The sequence below is a fragment of the Daphnia pulicaria genome, chromosome 1, assembly GCF_021234035.1.
Source record: "Daphnia pulicaria isolate SC F1-1A chromosome 1, SC_F0-13Bv2, whole genome shotgun sequence".
NCBI classification, from domain to species: domain Eukaryota; kingdom Metazoa; phylum Arthropoda; class Branchiopoda; order Diplostraca; family Daphniidae; genus Daphnia; species Daphnia pulicaria.
This window is the reverse complement of record NC_060913.1, coordinates 40,544,310-40,561,199: the sequence shown is the minus strand read 5'-3', so window position 1 is coordinate 40,561,199 and position 16,890 is coordinate 40,544,310. Positions and strand designations below refer to the sequence as shown.

At 43.2% G+C, this 16,890-nt stretch overlaps 1 protein-coding gene across 3 annotated transcripts; it reads left to right on the top strand.

The window, feature by feature from the left end:
- The first annotated feature begins 177 nt into the window (after positions 1-177).
- LOC124320208 (titin homolog) lies at positions 178-11,024 on the top strand. 3 transcript variants are annotated; one of them, XM_046782901.1, is made up of 14 exons: positions 178-345; positions 479-663; positions 731-927; positions 1,117-6,310; positions 6,382-6,527; positions 6,608-6,765; positions 6,838-7,094; positions 7,167-7,565; positions 7,635-8,094; positions 8,179-8,314; positions 8,400-8,568; positions 8,646-9,236; positions 9,307-10,187; positions 10,272-11,024. In XM_046782901.1, the coding sequence occupies exons 1-14, from the start codon at positions 192-194 to the stop codon at positions 10,456-10,458; spliced, it is 9,114 nt and encodes a 3,037-aa protein (XP_046638857.1). In that variant the 5' UTR covers positions 178-191; the 3' UTR covers positions 10,459-11,024. The 3 variants fall into 3 exon arrangements, with proteins under 3 accessions (XP_046638857.1, XP_046638856.1, XP_046638855.1); XM_046782900.1 differs by having other exon boundaries at positions 6,605-6,765; XM_046782899.1 differs by having other exon boundaries at positions 6,599-6,765.
- Positions 11,025-16,890: the final 5,866 nt, after the last annotated feature.

Sequence of the window (16,890 nt, the reverse complement as noted above, 5' to 3'; positions counted from 1 at the left end):
AAAGGGTGTTTATTTGTTTAGAAAAATATTTGAAGTAAAAAACAAGAATTAAATTTTTTATTTTATTTTCTGTATGTCATATGTGTTTAATTTTTGAATAAGTGAGGGGTAAAAATGCTTCACACTACAAAAACTCACCGCTAGAAACTCGGGGCAGCACTATTCCACAACAACAAACACAGCCTTGTAAAATGGCGGCGGCCAATGACGCTATGGTTGTAACTTGCACAAATAATTCGGATTACGCCGTCATATGCTCCTTTTTCGAACAGTTTGGTGACAAATCTGGATTGTTATTTCCATCTTTTCACGATCTGCAACAAATGCTCGAAAATGTTGAAGAAGGTTAGTTCACAATTGCCAAAGCATTCTTACCCGGACGTCAAAGCGGTTTCTTTGACAAGTGTTATTTCTATATTATATGACCAACCAATTCAATAAATCACTATAATGGTGTGTTTTATATATTTCATTACAGTTTCATATCCACTTGTTGAATTGCATGTCAAACTAATGAGAAAATTAAAGAAATCAGTGAATTTTGACCGATGGGAAAAGGCAGCTGCCAAATATGCTCATTCGTATTCTGATCAAGATGGATGGGAGATTGAAAGGTTTGGCTACAAAAAGCTAAATCTAGCGGTAAAATTAAGATTGCTCAAGGTAAATCCCTGTCTTTCGACTATAATAACTTGCATAGTATAACTTTAATGATGATTTTGTATTACAGAACTTACTTGAAGCCCAGTTCGATGGCAATATTAAATTCAAAAATGAAATCAATAAAGTAACAAGTGATGAATTAAGGTTGCAACCTCTTGGCAAGGACATTCAAGGACGCCGCTACTGGCATCAACTTGATGATGACTGTAATTTGAGAGTATACCGTGAAGATCTAGATGAAGAAACATGGGATCTTGTATCAAGGTAATAAATTTATCGAGTATTTTTGGCAAATTATGATCTTCATTCATCTTTTATTTATTCGGCCTGTTGCGCCCATCTTTTATTTATCCGGCTTATAGTTTCGTATTCCCCCGTAGTTTCCAAACTCACCACTGATTCCCTTTTTTAACAAATATTTCAGAACTAATTCTATTCTTTGTTGTATTACAGTGACAAAGAAAGCATGTTGAAATTAATTGGACAGCTTAGTTCCGACAACGGGCTTCAAGAAGATGAAGGCACATCACCAGCCACATCTGAAGAAAACAGTGCTAATGGCCAAGAGGAAGATATTAAAGTTGATTCTGAAAACAGAGTGGAACAATTGACTGACGGTCCTAGTGAAACAAAGAGGTTAAAAGTTGAAACCGTTAAAGATCCAGTGGTTCCAGAATCAAAACAGGAATCGATTGTTAGCGAAGCCATCGAAAGTCCCGTACTTCTTGTGACAGGTGAAGGAAATGGAGCAGATTGCGATACGGGTAATCCTGGTGAAAGTAAAGGCGAAGAATCATGTGAGTCTCACAATTTAAACAGTAAAAAAGAACAATTAGACGATACAAGTGCGATTGACTGCGAGTCCAATAAACTAAAGTCTTGTGCCGAATCAAGTGAAGCGGTGATTACTTCACAACTAAACTCTGAACTCCCCGATTCCGTGCCCGACAGTGCTTGCCACTCTCTGACATTGAGTTCCGTCCGGGATAATTTGAAAGATACGTCCCCAGAAGAAATTGATAACACGAGTAGTGCTGCATCAAATAACGTCAAAGAACAACCAGATTCTGAGGATTGTCCTGCAAATCCAAGTGCTGCAAATTCTGATAAGGAAGAAATTACTTTGGATTCACCTTCAAGAAAAAGTGTATCAACAGTGGAAAATTCTCTGATAAATGACGTAGAAATAAAAAAAGAGGCAGACTTGGATGAGAAATCAATATGTCTTGCTCCTGAGGATATTAAGTCTAACAGTATTGAGCAACCATCTACCGAGGTAGAAGGTTTTCCTAAAAACCAAGAATGCACCAAACCATCAGAAGATGAAGCTATTATAAAGGCAGAACATGTAGACAAACCTGCTGAAGTTGACGTCTCGAATCCTTACGAACCTGCTGTTCCTAAAACTACTACTGAGAATTCCATGTTAACACATAATCAAGAGCTTCCAAAACCTGATTTTTTTTCAGTAGATGTGAAACTAGATCCTGTACAACTCAAGTCAGCAATTACAGCGGATTCTGTCGAATTTTCCAATGATACTGTTTCCAGTGATCAACATCCATCAACCTCCTATGTCACTGACGAAGAAACTGTGTTGCCTCCGGTGTGTTTGCCAATTATTCGGGCGGAATTACAAGAAACGAAGCAAATCGTCGAACCTGTTTCGATACCGGCTGATTCTACTTTAATACAAGAGAATTCATCTAAAATTGACGAATCTCATCCAGAACAAAGGAAAGAACTTAAAGACAAATGTTTAGACGATGTAAATTATAAAATAGCGGAAAATGCGATTACTGTCGAATTGGAGGCAGAACGAAGTAATCTATCGCCATGTGAATCTCCCGCCAAAATTGAAGTTAAGGACGAGGAAGTATTGCCGGAGATCGATGATTCCAACTCTCTTAACCAAAGAATTGAACCGAAAATCACCTCAACGCCCGAGCTGAGTAATGACTTGCTAAAAGACAACCAAGAGACAGAAATTAGTTTGAATACCCTTAATTCGCCTAGTGCAACATTTTCAGCATCCCCCGTCCCCTTAACATCGGAAGCAACTCATGCTGTTTCAGATTCTCCAACGGACTGTAATTCGCCGTCTAGATCACAAGGGAAAATGCAATGTTCTGAAGATGGTCCTGCCATGGAAGACATCAAGAAGCATATGGATAAAGATGAAATTAACGCAATAATCTCTCAGCCTGCTGCTGAAAGTGAAGTGGCAGAAGGATTCAGTATTCCTGATCCTACCACTGGTTATGAGCAGTCTTCCCAAATGACTAGTGCTTCTCCAGAAGTGGCCATTAAAGCTAATTCTGCTGTAGTACCCGATGATGAGAAAGACACTAATGCCAACAAAGACAATTCTGCTGTATTACCCGATGTTGAGAAAGACTCCGAGGCCATTAAAGCAAATCCTGCTTTAGTACCCCATGTTGAGAAAGACTCGGAGGTACCGTCTTGTGCTGATCCCATCAACAAAAGTGTTTCTGAAGAGCCTGCTGTGTGTACAGACTCAGAGCCTTCAATAGAAAAAACTAACGATGCGTCGACTCTTAATTCATCCAAGGCCCAGAATGAAGTTCTAGATAATGTTGAAAAAAACGAACAGATCACACCGGAACTCGATGTATCTAATCCAACCAAGGAAAGCAATTCTACAATTGTAGAAGAGAAGCTGATTTCAGTCCAGGATGAAATTGTATCAAATTGTGTACAAGAGATTCCAGAAAAAGAAGAACTAGTGGAAATTAAAGACTCAACTAATTCTGTAAATGAACCAAATTCAGCCTCACTACTTATCGCAAAAGACTACTCAATTCCAGATATACCGGTGAAGAACGTGAGTACAAGTGAAGAAACAGTGTCGACAATGTGCGAAAAAGAAGGTTCTTCAGACATTTTAACAGCTCCTGCAAAAGAGAATTTAATTACAGCTCTTGAAGAACCTGAATCAGACGAAATTCCGTTGGTTTTACAGAGCACACTGAAAGCGATACAATCCGAGGGAATTTCAGAAGCGGAAGATAAGAAGAAAATTCTCGCAATCCCAGCTCAAGAAGATCCAGTTTCAAAGCAACCCAAACTTGAAACTAATTCGGTTTCGCAGAAGGTGGAAGTAAACGAAATAAAACTTGTAGAAGTTTTGGTGGAACGTCTTGAAGCTAAAGAGAAAATCCCAGAAGCTTCTACTGGAGTGATTGCGGATCAACAAGAACTTGCAAACGATCCAATTCTGTCTGTTTCGCCAAAAAACGAAACTAGCATGACAGAACCCGGGAAATTTGCAAATGATCGGCTGGCGGAAAACGTCGATATTCCAGCACCTGCAAAGGATGAATCGATGTCATTGAAATTACGAGCTGAAGTTTTTCCTGAGATTATACAGAAGAACGAACCTCTATCAGGGGATCCTAGAGATAGCTTCTGTGTTGCTGAAGAGCCCATGCAAACGGAAGTTATTCCAACAGTTGGTGTAAAGGAATTGCTTTCAGTTCAACAAGAACCTGAATTAAACTCAATTCTTCCAGTTCCTCATGCAAGTGAATCGAAGCAAACAAATCTTACAGAAGTTTTGACGGAACAAAACGAAGTAATTCGAACGATGGCTGAAATTTTACCTAAAATACCGGATGCAATACCCGCAGATAAAAGTGCAGAAGTGATTCCAGAAAATGAATCCTCAGCGGAGGAGATTGAAGAAACTGCCAAGGAATCCATTTTTCCTGCTACAGTTGCTGTAAAAGAATTGCCTTTAGTTCAACAAGAACCTAAATTAAACTCAATTCCTCCGGTTCCGCATACAAGTGAGTTGAATCAGACGGAGCTTAAAGAAGTTTTGACGGAACAACTGCCGGAAAAAGAAATAAATCCAACCACCGCTGAAATGTTGCCAAGCATACAAGATGCAATTCCCTCCGACAAAATTTCTGAGGTTAATCCTGAAAATGAACTCTCTGCGGAGAAGTTTGAAGGGAATACCGAGGAATCCATTTTGCCTGCTACTGTTGCTGTGAAGGAATTGCCTTTAGTTCAACAAGAACCTGAATTAAACTCAATTCCTCCGGTTCCGCATTCAACTGAGTTGAATCAGACGGAGCTTAAAGAAGTTTTGACGGAACAACTGCCGGAAAAAGAAATAAATCCAACCACCGCTGAAATGTTGCCAAGCATACAAGATGCAATTCCCTCCGACGAAATTTCTGAGGTTAATCCTGAAAATGAACCCTCTGCGGAGAAGTTTGAAGAAAATACCGAGGAATCCATTTTGCCTGCTACTGTTGCTGTGAAGGAATTGCCTTTAGTTCAACAGGAACCTGAATTAAATTCAATTCCTCCGGTTCCGGGTACAAGTGAGTTGAATCAGACAGAACTCAAAGAAGTTTTGACGGAACAGTTGCTGGGAAAAGAAATCATTCCGGCGACAGTTGAAAATTTGCCGCCAATTCAAGATGCAATTCCGTCAGACAAAATTTCCGATGAACCCTCATTGGAAGTGCTTGAAAGGAATGCCAAGGAATCCATTTTGCCCGCTCTAGTTCCTGTAAAGGAGTTGCCTTTAGTTCAACAAGAACCTGAAGTCAACTCAATTCTTCCGCAAGCAAGTGAATTGAAGCAGACAGAGTTTAAAGAAGTTTTGACGGAACAGGAACTGGTGGGAAAAGAAATAATTCCGATGAAAGAAGATATTTTGCCTAAAATAGAAGATACAGTTCCGTCAGACAAAACTTCTGATGTCATTCCTGAAACTGAACCCTCATCAGAGGAGATTGATGGTAATGCCAAGGAATCCATCTTGGTCGAAGAAAAGCAAAAAATTCCTTTATTTACTCAGAAGGACGAGTGTCCCGCTCCGGAGGTTCCAACAAATGCAAAACTTGAGAAAAGTGACCAGACTACGATTGAACCTAAAATCACTGGCCTAGATGCTAAGGAAGAGTTGCTTCCAGTGGTCCAACAACAACTTGAACCTATCCCCACTCCAGAAAATTTAAACAAGAAACTTTCAATTTCGTTACCAGAAGAAAAGGTTGAGAATCTAGCGGTAGCCGACAAATTAATAGCAAGCCCCAAGACTTCAGTGACCGATGTAAAGGAAGAAGTTTCAGAAGCTAAACTCGCAATGCATGTGAAGGAAGACCAAGAAATGATGCCCGTGTCCAAAGTTCTTCATTCAAATCCTTGCGAACTAGTGTCCAAATTATCTACGTCTCCCGAGACGACACAAAGTGTTGAAGCGAAGCCACCGCCAAACGAAACCGAAAAATCTTCTAATTTGAATCAATTGACGTTTGACTTCGATGCCTCAACTCCGGTAGCAATAATTTTACCACCTTCGAAGGATCAAGATGCCTCTGCAAAGCGTCGTGGTCGGAAACGAGGGAGGTTCAGTCTTGGAGGTAACGACGACAGCGGAAAAGAGAACGACGCACAGCCGACTGTTTTGCGACAAAGTTCACGGATTGCCAAATTACGAGAGAAAGAAGATGAAGACCGGAGGAAAGAGGAAGCGGATCGATTGCAACGGTTAAAAGAAGAACACGAACGTCGTGAGAAAAGAAGATCGGAACGCGACGAGCGAATGAAGAAGATGGAAGAGAAACAACAGCGTCGTCAATTGAAAACTACCAACAGAGAAGACGTGGTAATTAATTTATTTTACTCGTCTACTCACGTTTTAAGTTAATTATTCATGATTGATTTTGATGAATTTAGACGTACAAGGAGAGCGAAGATGAATCTTCTAGTTCAGATGAGGAAAAGAATTCTGAAGAGGAAGGTCGTAAGAAAAAAGACAAGAAAGAAAAGCGAAGGAAAGGGAAGAAGAAGATTGATCGACCTTGGGATTCCACAGATTCGAGGTATCTTGTGAAATGACAATTAATTCGTGTTGAATAATTATAAAATTTTACTTATTCCATTTTGTTTTTAGTGAAAAAAGCAGTGAAAGTGATTTAGATGCCTTGGAAGACCTACAGGTCGAACAGGAGAACGAAGAGCTTGAATTCAAATCCGATCACGAATTCTCACCTGAATCAGACTTGGATGAAGAAGCAGAAACTGTTCAGCCAACCAAACACGCTAGGACAGCGAAAGCTGGTATGTTTATCGTGAAAGAAGATCTAGCGAGTGTTTACTATTATATATTTTTCGTTTCCATATTTTAAACAGGTGCTGTTCCCAAAAAGAGAAGCAGATCGAAGAAGGCTAAGGTGGAGGAAGAAGAAGTGATAGAAGAAGAAGTCGCCGGAACGGAGGAAGAAGAGGAAGAAGAGGAGGCTGCCAATTGTCACAAATGTGGGCAATCTGATCATCCCGAATGGATTTTGCTCTGCGATCGTTGCGATGCTGGTTGGCACGCCAACTGCGTCAAACCACCGCTACTGGTCATTCCCGAAGGCAACTGGTTTTGCCCGCCTTGCGATCACGTATGTCCTTACCTTCCGTTTTATTAATTCAATCTCTTGCTTTAATTCTAAAGTAAATTGACTCCCAAACAGGCAACCTTGATGGAGCGTTTGCAAGAAAGACTAGAAGCCTACGAATTCTTGTTGCAAGAGAAGGAAGCAGAACTTGAGCGGAGGAAAGAACAGGAGTTGGAGGCCAAACTGGCCAAAGAAGAAGCGGAGAAACAGGCGCAGCTAGAAATGGAAGAAGAAGCTCAGGAAGACGACGACGAAGATGAAAAGAATAGCGGCGTCGGAGATTTGGGTGCCGATGGCGAGGATGTGGATGACGAAGAAACGTCCGACGAGAGTGGCGAAGATGAAGAAGAAGAGGAAGAAGACAGCCAGAACGAGAGTGATGAAAATCTCAACGGAAGGAGACAGCGTAAGGCCGCCAAGCAGGCCAACTATTCATTCAAGGATTTTGATGATATGATCAAATCCGCTTTGAGGGTAATTATATCTATTCATCATTCATTTCATCATAACGAACATTGAGTTGACAACCATCACTTTCTTTAGGACGAAGGTGACGAGGAAGAAGAAGAAGGTGGCAAGGGCAAAGGCAAAGGCAAAGGTTTGAGATCCGGCGTCGATGATAATAGCGACGACGGCAAGGATAAGCCTCGATCCCCACCGGGCACCCGTCCGTCAGGCATCGGCAATAAACGAATCTCGACCAGCGACGACGATAGCGACATTATGCCGCAAGTGACACGCAAGAAGAAGGCCCGCAAACTGAACGACTTGAGCGCCACGAGCAATGAAGACGATTCGGATGAAGATTTCCAGGGCTCGTCCGCCGAGGGCTCAGACAGTGAAGATGACGATGAAGATGCCAGTGACAGCGGTGACAGCTTTGTGGTCGACGATGATAGTGACGACGACGATGTCATCCACGTCAGGGCTAAAAAGAAGGCCAGAGCAGCGTCTCCCATTATCCGGCGCTCGGCAAGAAGCGCCCGCAAAAGGAATTTAAGAAGTATATAATTGACGTGCCGAGTGAATTATCTCCTCCATTCCCAATTTAAATAATTGTGTTTTTTCTTTCTTTCTTTCGTACTAGTGGATAGCAGCGATACGAGTGAGGAAGAGAGCGAGTACGAAGAGAAACCTACCAAACGGAAACGAGGCAATGAATCTTGGGACTCATCCGGAGAGTCGAGCAGTGACGCCTCCTGGGGCAGATCGAAAAAGCGGAGGTGATTGGCTTAATGTGAATAGCAGCCAATTCATTTAAAAGCTAAACTTGTTTGTCTGTTTTGTTTTTTTGGTTTTTAATTAAAGTGCGGCCAAAAGTAAAGCGAAACCGGTGGCAGCCACCCCTAAACCCAAGCCCAAACCACCGCCGCGTAAAGCGCCCGCCAATCGAGGCAGAGGCCGTGGAGGACGATCCAACAAAGTCGAGTCGGACGACGAACCCTTCCGCTCGAATGTCAGCGCGAAGAAGATCAAGGTACTAAAGGGATTGAAGTGGATAGTGTTGATTCGAGGATGGGGCTCTGATTTTCGCCGTTCAATTGGATTTCTTAGGAAGCGCGGCCGGTGAAGGCCCAGGAAGACGACGACGAAAGCGACCACGCCCAGCGACGCACTACTCGCGGACGGCAGATCAGTTATAAAGAGTTAATCAGTTCCGGTGAGAGCCAGGACGAAGGTGGCAGTACCGTGAAAAAAATGGGCACGCTATTTGCAGCTGACCGGAACAAAAGCATGGCCGGCGCAGTCATTAGAGGAGGAGCCAGCCGAAGAGGGGGAGTAGGTCGTGGAGGAGTCATAACGTCGGGTCGTGGCAGTATCTCTGGCGGTGATACTACACCTGTGCCTGTCAGTGTCATCTCCTCACGGTTGGGCGCCGTTCTCAAACAAGATGATGAGTCTCGACTCTCCGGATCGACCGATACAATCGAATTCAGTGCTGCCGCTGCCTCCGCTGCAGCTGCTGCTTCCGTTTACACGACCGGAGACGAGAGTCTCACCTCCAATGACATTCTGACGCCGAGTATAGATCCCGATTTGGCCACCTTGCCTATTATTCTACCTCAGGAAGACGTTGCCAGTCCTTTGATCAAAGACGAGCTTCCAGCCGCCGCCTCCATCCCTGTTTTGTCGCAAGACCTTCAAGTAAGTTTCTGATTTCGTTCTCGTTATGTTTGGATCACATATTTCATTGCTTGTTGGTCTTTCCTTCCAGGTCTCGAGATTGATTCAACAGATGCCAGCAGATGTTCCGCCGCCGCCAACGTTACCCCCCGACTTGCAAATCAACCGCCTGATCAATTCTCAATCCATTTCGAGCAGCAGCAACAGTCCGGCGAGGCAAAGTCCAGGAATTCTTCCGCAGCCGAGGCTCGTTCGAGACGTTTTGGACAGCCAAACACCACCACCTGCCGTCCAGTTGCCTCCGATAGTGGTGCCGCCGCTCACTCAGCCGCAAATCATCGCACCCAGCGTCGAGTTGCCGCCACTCTACAGCCATGGCGGAGTCATCAAGCAGACGCGACATTCTCTGCCGCCAACGCCGCCAATGTATTCCAGTCCTCACGTCGTCAAAACGAGCGATTTGATTGCGTCTTCGACTCCACCGTCTGTCATTCGGCCTTATCCGACGACTGTGACGTCGTCGTCATTGAGCCCAAGCATCAGCGGAATCTCAACACCTGGTAACCCTCTCAGTATTCAAGGACTCCTGGGCACAGGTCACGGCTCTCCCGGCTCGATCCCTTCGGTTCCGCCGTCTTCGCATCCCATCCGGCCGTACGGCAATACGCCTCATATGATAGGCCACGGACCTTTCCTCAATCACACGCCTTATGCGAATCCTTACAGTGCGGCGCCGCCTTCCAGGACCAGCTATATGGGCACGCCGGTTACGCCCACTCCTCGCCAGGCCTACCCGCCCATGTACTCGTCATCACACCTGCCACCGCACAGCCTGCCTCTGCATTCGCCCTATCAACACCACGGCCCACCTTTGAGGCCGACGTCCAGCTACCAGCACGCGGGATTCCCGCAGGCCTTTGCCGCCGCCGCTGCAGCGGCCGCCAATGCGGAAGAGGAGCGTAGAATTTACAGGTAAAATTTGCTAATGCGTGTTTTCAATTCTTTACATTTCTTTCAATGTTGGTTGTTTTGTTTTGTTTCTTTTTAATTGAGTAGAGTGGCAGCTCAGGCGTCTCGGGAATCTGGGGCTGACAATTTCGATCCGGCGCCTAGCGTCGGGCTGTTGACTAAAAGCGGCGCCGACGACCCTACTCCCGCCGCCACCGCAGTGCCTCCTGAAAGCGAATTTGGTGGACTGGTGTCGTACTTTTCAAGCCAGCAAGAAGATTTCGAAGAATCTTGAATTCACTACTCATCGACAGCCGGACCGGACTTGCCAGCTTATCAAATTTTCATTCTTTCCTTAAGCTCTAACAGCTCTCCTTTTTTTTTATTATTATTATTTCTCTGATTTCTTTTTTCAATTATGTGCTATATCCCGCGCCATTTTTTTTTTGTTCCTTTTAAATCGGCAACTTCTACTTCTTTATAACATATGAGACAAAATCGATATTTACTCGCATTTGCTTTGATAATTTTCACAGAAGAATGCTATTATTTATAGCCAGGTTTCTTTTTTTATGTCTTATTTATTGATTTCGCACAAGAAGAAGGGGCATTTCTTTCTTCTGTTTCCTTTATGATTATGGCCCGGCTTGTTTTTTGTTTTAAAAGAGAAAACAATTCGCGCTCCTTCGATTCTGTTCTTTTATTTTCCCTCCTCTTCATTTTTTTTTTTCTGTCTATTTTGCGTGGAGAATCTTGTTAGACCTATGGAAACATGTGCTTGTACAGTTCATCCTATTGGAAAACAAACGAAAAAAAAAAAAAAAAACCCGGAGCAGAAGGAATACCAATCATATGCAAATATCTCCGTACGTTACATCCAACTTTATTGTCATTGTCTGTCTATTGCTTTTGAAGGAAGGAGAAACTCGAGTGAGAAGAAGAAGAAGAAGAAAGAGACGGGGCGAAAAAGAAGAAGAAAGAAACAGTGCCACCGGTTGTATCGCTGGATATCCGGAAGTGTCGTCCCCTTTTTTTTCTTTTTTCATCCGCTTTCTTTCGTCTTTCGTCACAACCGACGACACGAGCTGCTATGTGTGTTGTGTTTTGTTTTGTTTCGTTCATCACCATTGATGACGTTTAGAAATTTGCATGTGAATTTTTATGAAACAGTGGAGGAGTTGTTTTGTTTGTGGACGACGGCAATCACGTGACCTGTGCATATTAACATGACATGACAAAAATTCAAGCGATGCAAAAAAAAAAATAATAATAATTACTCGAAATTAAGATAAGATAAGTTGAAAAAACAAAGAAAACCAACTTACGTTCCTTTTTTTATTCAAATACTTTGAACTGTGGATGACTGCGGCAGGTACGCGTATGACGTTTGCTTCTCATATTTCTTATCCATATGTATAACCCCAACGTCACACACACACACACACTGCGTATATTATGCTGTGTAATTATATAATTAGCCTTGCTTTGTATGAAGGAAAAAAAACGAGAGAAAAATCGTCGAGCGATTTGCAGTAAACTTAGAAGTTTCTATTGTCTTATCAAATATCTTTTTCGATTTTGTTATTCTTTTCTTCCTTTTTTTTTTTGTCTGTCAGACCGATTCGCTGCGTACATAAGAGAATTTAAGGTGGCAATCCTACATTCAGCAGCCCGGCAATATGCACCCAAGAATGTGTACCATCCAGCCGGGCGGAGGGAGGAGTGATAACATCATATTACATACGATACTGCCGACTTGTGCATGGAGAGAGAAAGAGGCCAAGAAAAAAGAAGAGGGGGTAACCGTTCTAGAATGTCGTAAATATTGGTTGGTTTGAAATACATTCCCATAAACTGCGTTGCGTAACTGCTGATGGCCTTCCCCCGGCGTGCGCAACATGGAGATCGACGAGTGAATATAACCGATGCACACTTTCAGGCTAGATTCCGACATCTAGTACGGCTTGATTACGTGAAACCACGCAAGTAATTTATGATATCGTCGACGATTCTGGTGGCTCTCTGCGATGCATTTTCCAAACAGTTTCAATACAAATCCCGCCCGGGTGTACTTGTGTACATCATATAGACGCCGGAGCCTCAGCAGTTGGGAATTCCTGTGGAATCCAATCATATTCCCAGGTCATTGAATATTTAGCCGAGTCAGCTCCTTCCTCCGAGTCAGCTATTGTATCTAATATTATTCACATACTTGCCATGTAATAATCTAAAGTATCTCTGTTATTTCTAACTATTTGAATGGATTGCGGTCTTTTAGAACTTGAGCTCGGTGCAGTAGATAACTAGCTGGCGAGTGCAGCTAGCGAAACTGTAATTGAATATCAAGTTAGACAAAGAACAACTACTATATATAGTACTCTGTATAACGAGCGCTGGGGCGACAGCTTTCTCTCAACAAATGCACGTCGTCGTTAGGTGACAGGGGCGGCAGCGGCGGCCAACATCCCGGTGCTAACTTGGCTGGTGACTGCACCGGCGACGAGCAATAAATCCCGCAGCCAATCTAGGGTCCGTGCCACTCATCAGTGGACTTGTATACCCTTCGCGGGGTATAGCGAGAGAAGCGTATCACGAAGAAGAACTTGAAAAGTAAAAAAAAAAAGGAAGCTCATTACTTTTCGTTTCCAGAGTGATGATTCCCGCCCACGCCGAGAGTCCAACTCGTCTAATTAAATTGTAATAATAACTGACGTACACACAAAAACACGTATAGTAGTATAGTAGTAGACGGGCCACTCCTTTGATAAAGAATGATGGGTAAATTGTTATTTTTATTTGAAAAAAAATAAAATAAAAATAAATACGAAATCCCTGCGGGAATCACGATTTTGTCCCGACTGATTTATCTATATACGACCAAGACAATTTGATTTCTGGGCAGCAGCAACTTATTTTCGTTTTTTCTTCTAAACTATTTTGTCTCGTTCAAAACTTTTTTAAACCCCCCCCCCTCCTCCACCATCTGATCGAGTGATTCCCGAACTTACTTTTGAAAAAGAAAAAATAACAAAATCGCAGTAAATAGTGGACTGTGTGTTGCCGGTTGGCTGGTTAATTGTTGGCAGGAGCCCATCGAGTTCACGGGAAATGACCAAATCGAGTTTGAAAGTTGAACGATTGACGTTGCGTGCGCAGCAGAGACATGCCGCTGTGAGCGGCTCTGCTTATTCGGCCGCCGAACTCCACGGAAGTGACGCGATGCAGCGCGGCCCCCCCCACCAGTTTTATGTATTTCGGATGGAAACACAACATTCGAAGTTGCTTTCCTTCCTCCTACATGTAGTAATTACAGTCCTGTCTACAATCCCGCGTCTGGAAAAGGAAAAAGAAAAAAAAAAATACGACAAACAAAATAGGAGCGCGGGATCAGCGTGAAGGGACAACCTGAAACAAGTCACGTCCTGCTGGTAAGATCGTTCAATATCATCCGTACGCGATCCGCATTCAGGTGAACTGTGCACACGACGTGAACTGCTTGCCTGACGATCGCAGATGCAGCAGCAGCGACGCCCCAACCACAAAAGCGGATCCTTCACGACGTCTTCTTACATGTGCGCACCAGCCAGAAATAAGAAAAAAGGGAGAAGAATAAAGTATACATTTATATATTATCCTTGTTAAAGGGACGAATAAAAGAGGCCAATAAGTCCGCACACTAAAAATAGTAGGTACTACCAATCATTATTTCCTTTCGGTTCATCCTGTGATTAGAGAGCCGGAAGGATAACTGACAATTGTCACAGTTCTCTAGTCGACACTCGTCTCTATATACTAAACTGTTGGGGGGAGAGGCCTTTAGGCGTAGATCTTTTACATCAGATTTACACAAAGTAGTACTCTAAACAATACACCTCGGCTGCTATTTGGAAACTGCCAGCCGTCGGCACCGTCGTCGTCGTTTCCATAACTGCATCCATCCTTTCTTTTTCTTCCGGTCTACAATTCTAAAAGGGTATATACAGAGTTGTATAGAGGCTTGAGAGCTTAGAGCTCCGCGAGGAGAGTCTAGGAGCGGGATTTCAGACGGGGCCAGGGTTGCTGCTGGTTGCCACCTAATCCTGGAGAGCAGAAAATCTCTTTGGGTCGGAGTTTTCCAACTAAATCTTTTTTTTTTTTTTTTTTTTCTTTTTATTCTTCGATCGTCATCATCTTCTTTTGAGTTGACTTGTGCTCTGCAAGGACCCTGGACTTGAAGGAGTTTTTTTGGGGGGTTATTGACGAGGGGTGGAGGAGAATAAGAGGCCAGCGATATTATCTTGTAGTGGTACAACTCTGTTGGCATTGGGCCGTTTTGTTCGACCGTTTGACACACTGGAAACATGGGCGATCGAAGAGAAATGAAATATTCAGACCCAACATTGTCCATATTTTCTTGGCATGGCTTTAATGGAATTGTCTGGGCCAGAGTCCAGAGAGTATACCCAATGAACTTCTTAGATATACCATATACAAATACATTTCCCCGCGATTTGATTTGATAAATGTTTGGATATAGTATTATTTTAGCGACTGCTGCTGGGAAATTCCGAGTGACTGGCGCCTCTTTCTCATCTCATATTCGATTTGAATCAGGAATCAAAACTTGATGGACTATTGAGTGATGGGGGGTGAATAAGGGATAGACGATTATTATCGAATTCCGATTATTCGACCTTATATACATATAGACTCTCTAGCTCTTTCCTGTGAGACTATATTCCCAACTCGTTCCATCTCCGGTATCCGGATATCCTCTTTTCCCCCACGCCGTCCTCTCCTAAATTCCGGTCGGAATCGCAATCATAACGATAATTAAAAAAAAGAAAAGAAAAAGAAACTGGGGGAGAGAAAAAAACAAATGTTCAAAATCAATACGACATTAATAAACAAGAAGAAGAAAAGAAAAAGTTGGAAGATTTGTCCAAACAGAAAGAGAGAGAGAGAAAAGAGGGTGGAAAGAGCTGCTGGAAGACGTCGGCTATAAAACACAACGACGGCCTTGTTATACGATAAATAAGTCGCCGAATGTAAAAGAATCGCGTGTTTATAGAACGACATTTAAAACCTATATAAAAACAAAGAGCTTTATAGACGGCGGACGGCGCGACGCGCACAGTAGAAATTGAACTGGATGGAAATTTTGTTTTTTTTTTCCCCCTGCGTCTGATCTGTTATTTTTTCTTTCTCTTTTGTTCTCAGCTCTCTTCTTTTACTTCAAACCGTCTTGACGATTTCCATCGATCGGCAATTACCAGAGGCCTATAAAGTGTACATATATACCAACAGCAGAGAGAGAGAGAGAGAAAGAGAGCTAAGAGACGGCTGGTTTTGACGGCCCTGTTAAAGAACAGCTGCTGTGCTGCTGCTGGCTCTATATACACCCGTATATAATATCTTCATCCTTTTCTCTTGGCGCATTTTTGGAACGGAATTTCACAACTCGTCTGGACTGGACGGATGGCCGAATCATCAATCACACGACTGGGAATCTATCGAGCTATTATTCAGAGAGAAACGAGAGATTCAAAGAAGTTGCAACGAACTTTATTGATGGATCGTCCGTATACACATAGCGCCGGATCACGTAAATCCATCCCAGTCAAATGTCCGATGGGCTGTGTTATAAAGTAGCCGTGTCGCGTCGTGACCAGTTATATCGCCACCATTTCACGTTTCATTTTTCACACAAAAACTGTGGTGGAAAATCGAAGAGAAGATACATAAGCGGATCGATCTGTGCGATAAACTTTAATTTTTTTAATTTTTGAATTTCGCGCCAAACCCTGGAATGTTCCGCCAAAAATCTTGGTACAGACATTTGAAATTCTTCACGTGTGTCCCACTTGGACCTGGGCCAACACCTTCAAGGTCCCCCCAAGAAGGACTCTAGTCTTTATGTATTTCCAGACAATAAACATATCGGGTGAACAACGAAACCTCATTTGATTGGGCTGGCGCTGTCACAGGGTCCGCCTGGACCATTTCTGTTGATTACTATGAGCAGCAATCTTCTCTTGTATAGTGTCAACTTTTATCTTTTCTGCGATATAAAAATTGGTGGAGGGAAAAGAACCGGGCCTGGGTTTCTGGGGCAATCTAGTCTTACTTCACTTTCTCGTTGATTGCCCTTTTTGCCCAGTGCCCAGGCTGATCGACCCCGTGGCGATCCGGAAGAGAATAAAAATTTGTCTTTTTCTTTTTTTTTCGAGAGGTTCGATTTTCGCTCTACAGGATTTCCTGGCGCTCCAGGATAAAGCCGCACAATTTTGCATAATCTCAGCCCAGTATTTCCTTGCTGCTGCCAGTCTCTCTTGATGTTTCTACACATCTAATTATACACCAGCAGACATTTCACAATCAATTATACTAAAGCGGCTTATTGCGTCGGCTGCTGTGTTTATTATACTATTCTATCCGGTGATGCTGGCACAGCCCGAGTCTATCCCTGATGCATGTTGATACAAAAGTTAACGCACTTCAATGCCCGCCCGTTTTCACCACCACCTAACTTGGCTGGTGGGCCCAGCCACGTTCAACTCTCTCTCCACATCACGTCATTATCGATTCATTTTCTATTGAATAAATGATTAGCGTCTAGTCAGCACTGTATAGACAGTATAGCAACTCCGCCAGCAGTTCCGGACACCAGAAAAAAAGAAGCTGCGCGCCCCCAAATGGGGTGTGGTGCCAACTTTATATTTTGGTCCGGCAGCAGTATAGCAGCACA

Excerpts from the sequence above, each read along its gene's own strand:
- LOC124320208 (XM_046782899.1), top strand. The coding sequence starts at position 192 with ATGGCGGCGGCCAATGACGCTATGGTTGTAACTTGCACAAATAATTCG. Across the intron at positions 346-478 it reads GCTCGAAAATGTTGAAGAAG|TTTCATATCCACTTGTTGAA; the intron begins GTTAGTTCACAA and ends ATTTCATTACAG. Across the intron at positions 6,528-6,598 it reads TGGGATTCCACAGATTCGAG|TGAAAAAAGCAGTGAAAGTG; the intron begins GTATCTTGTGAA and ends TTTTGTTTTTAG.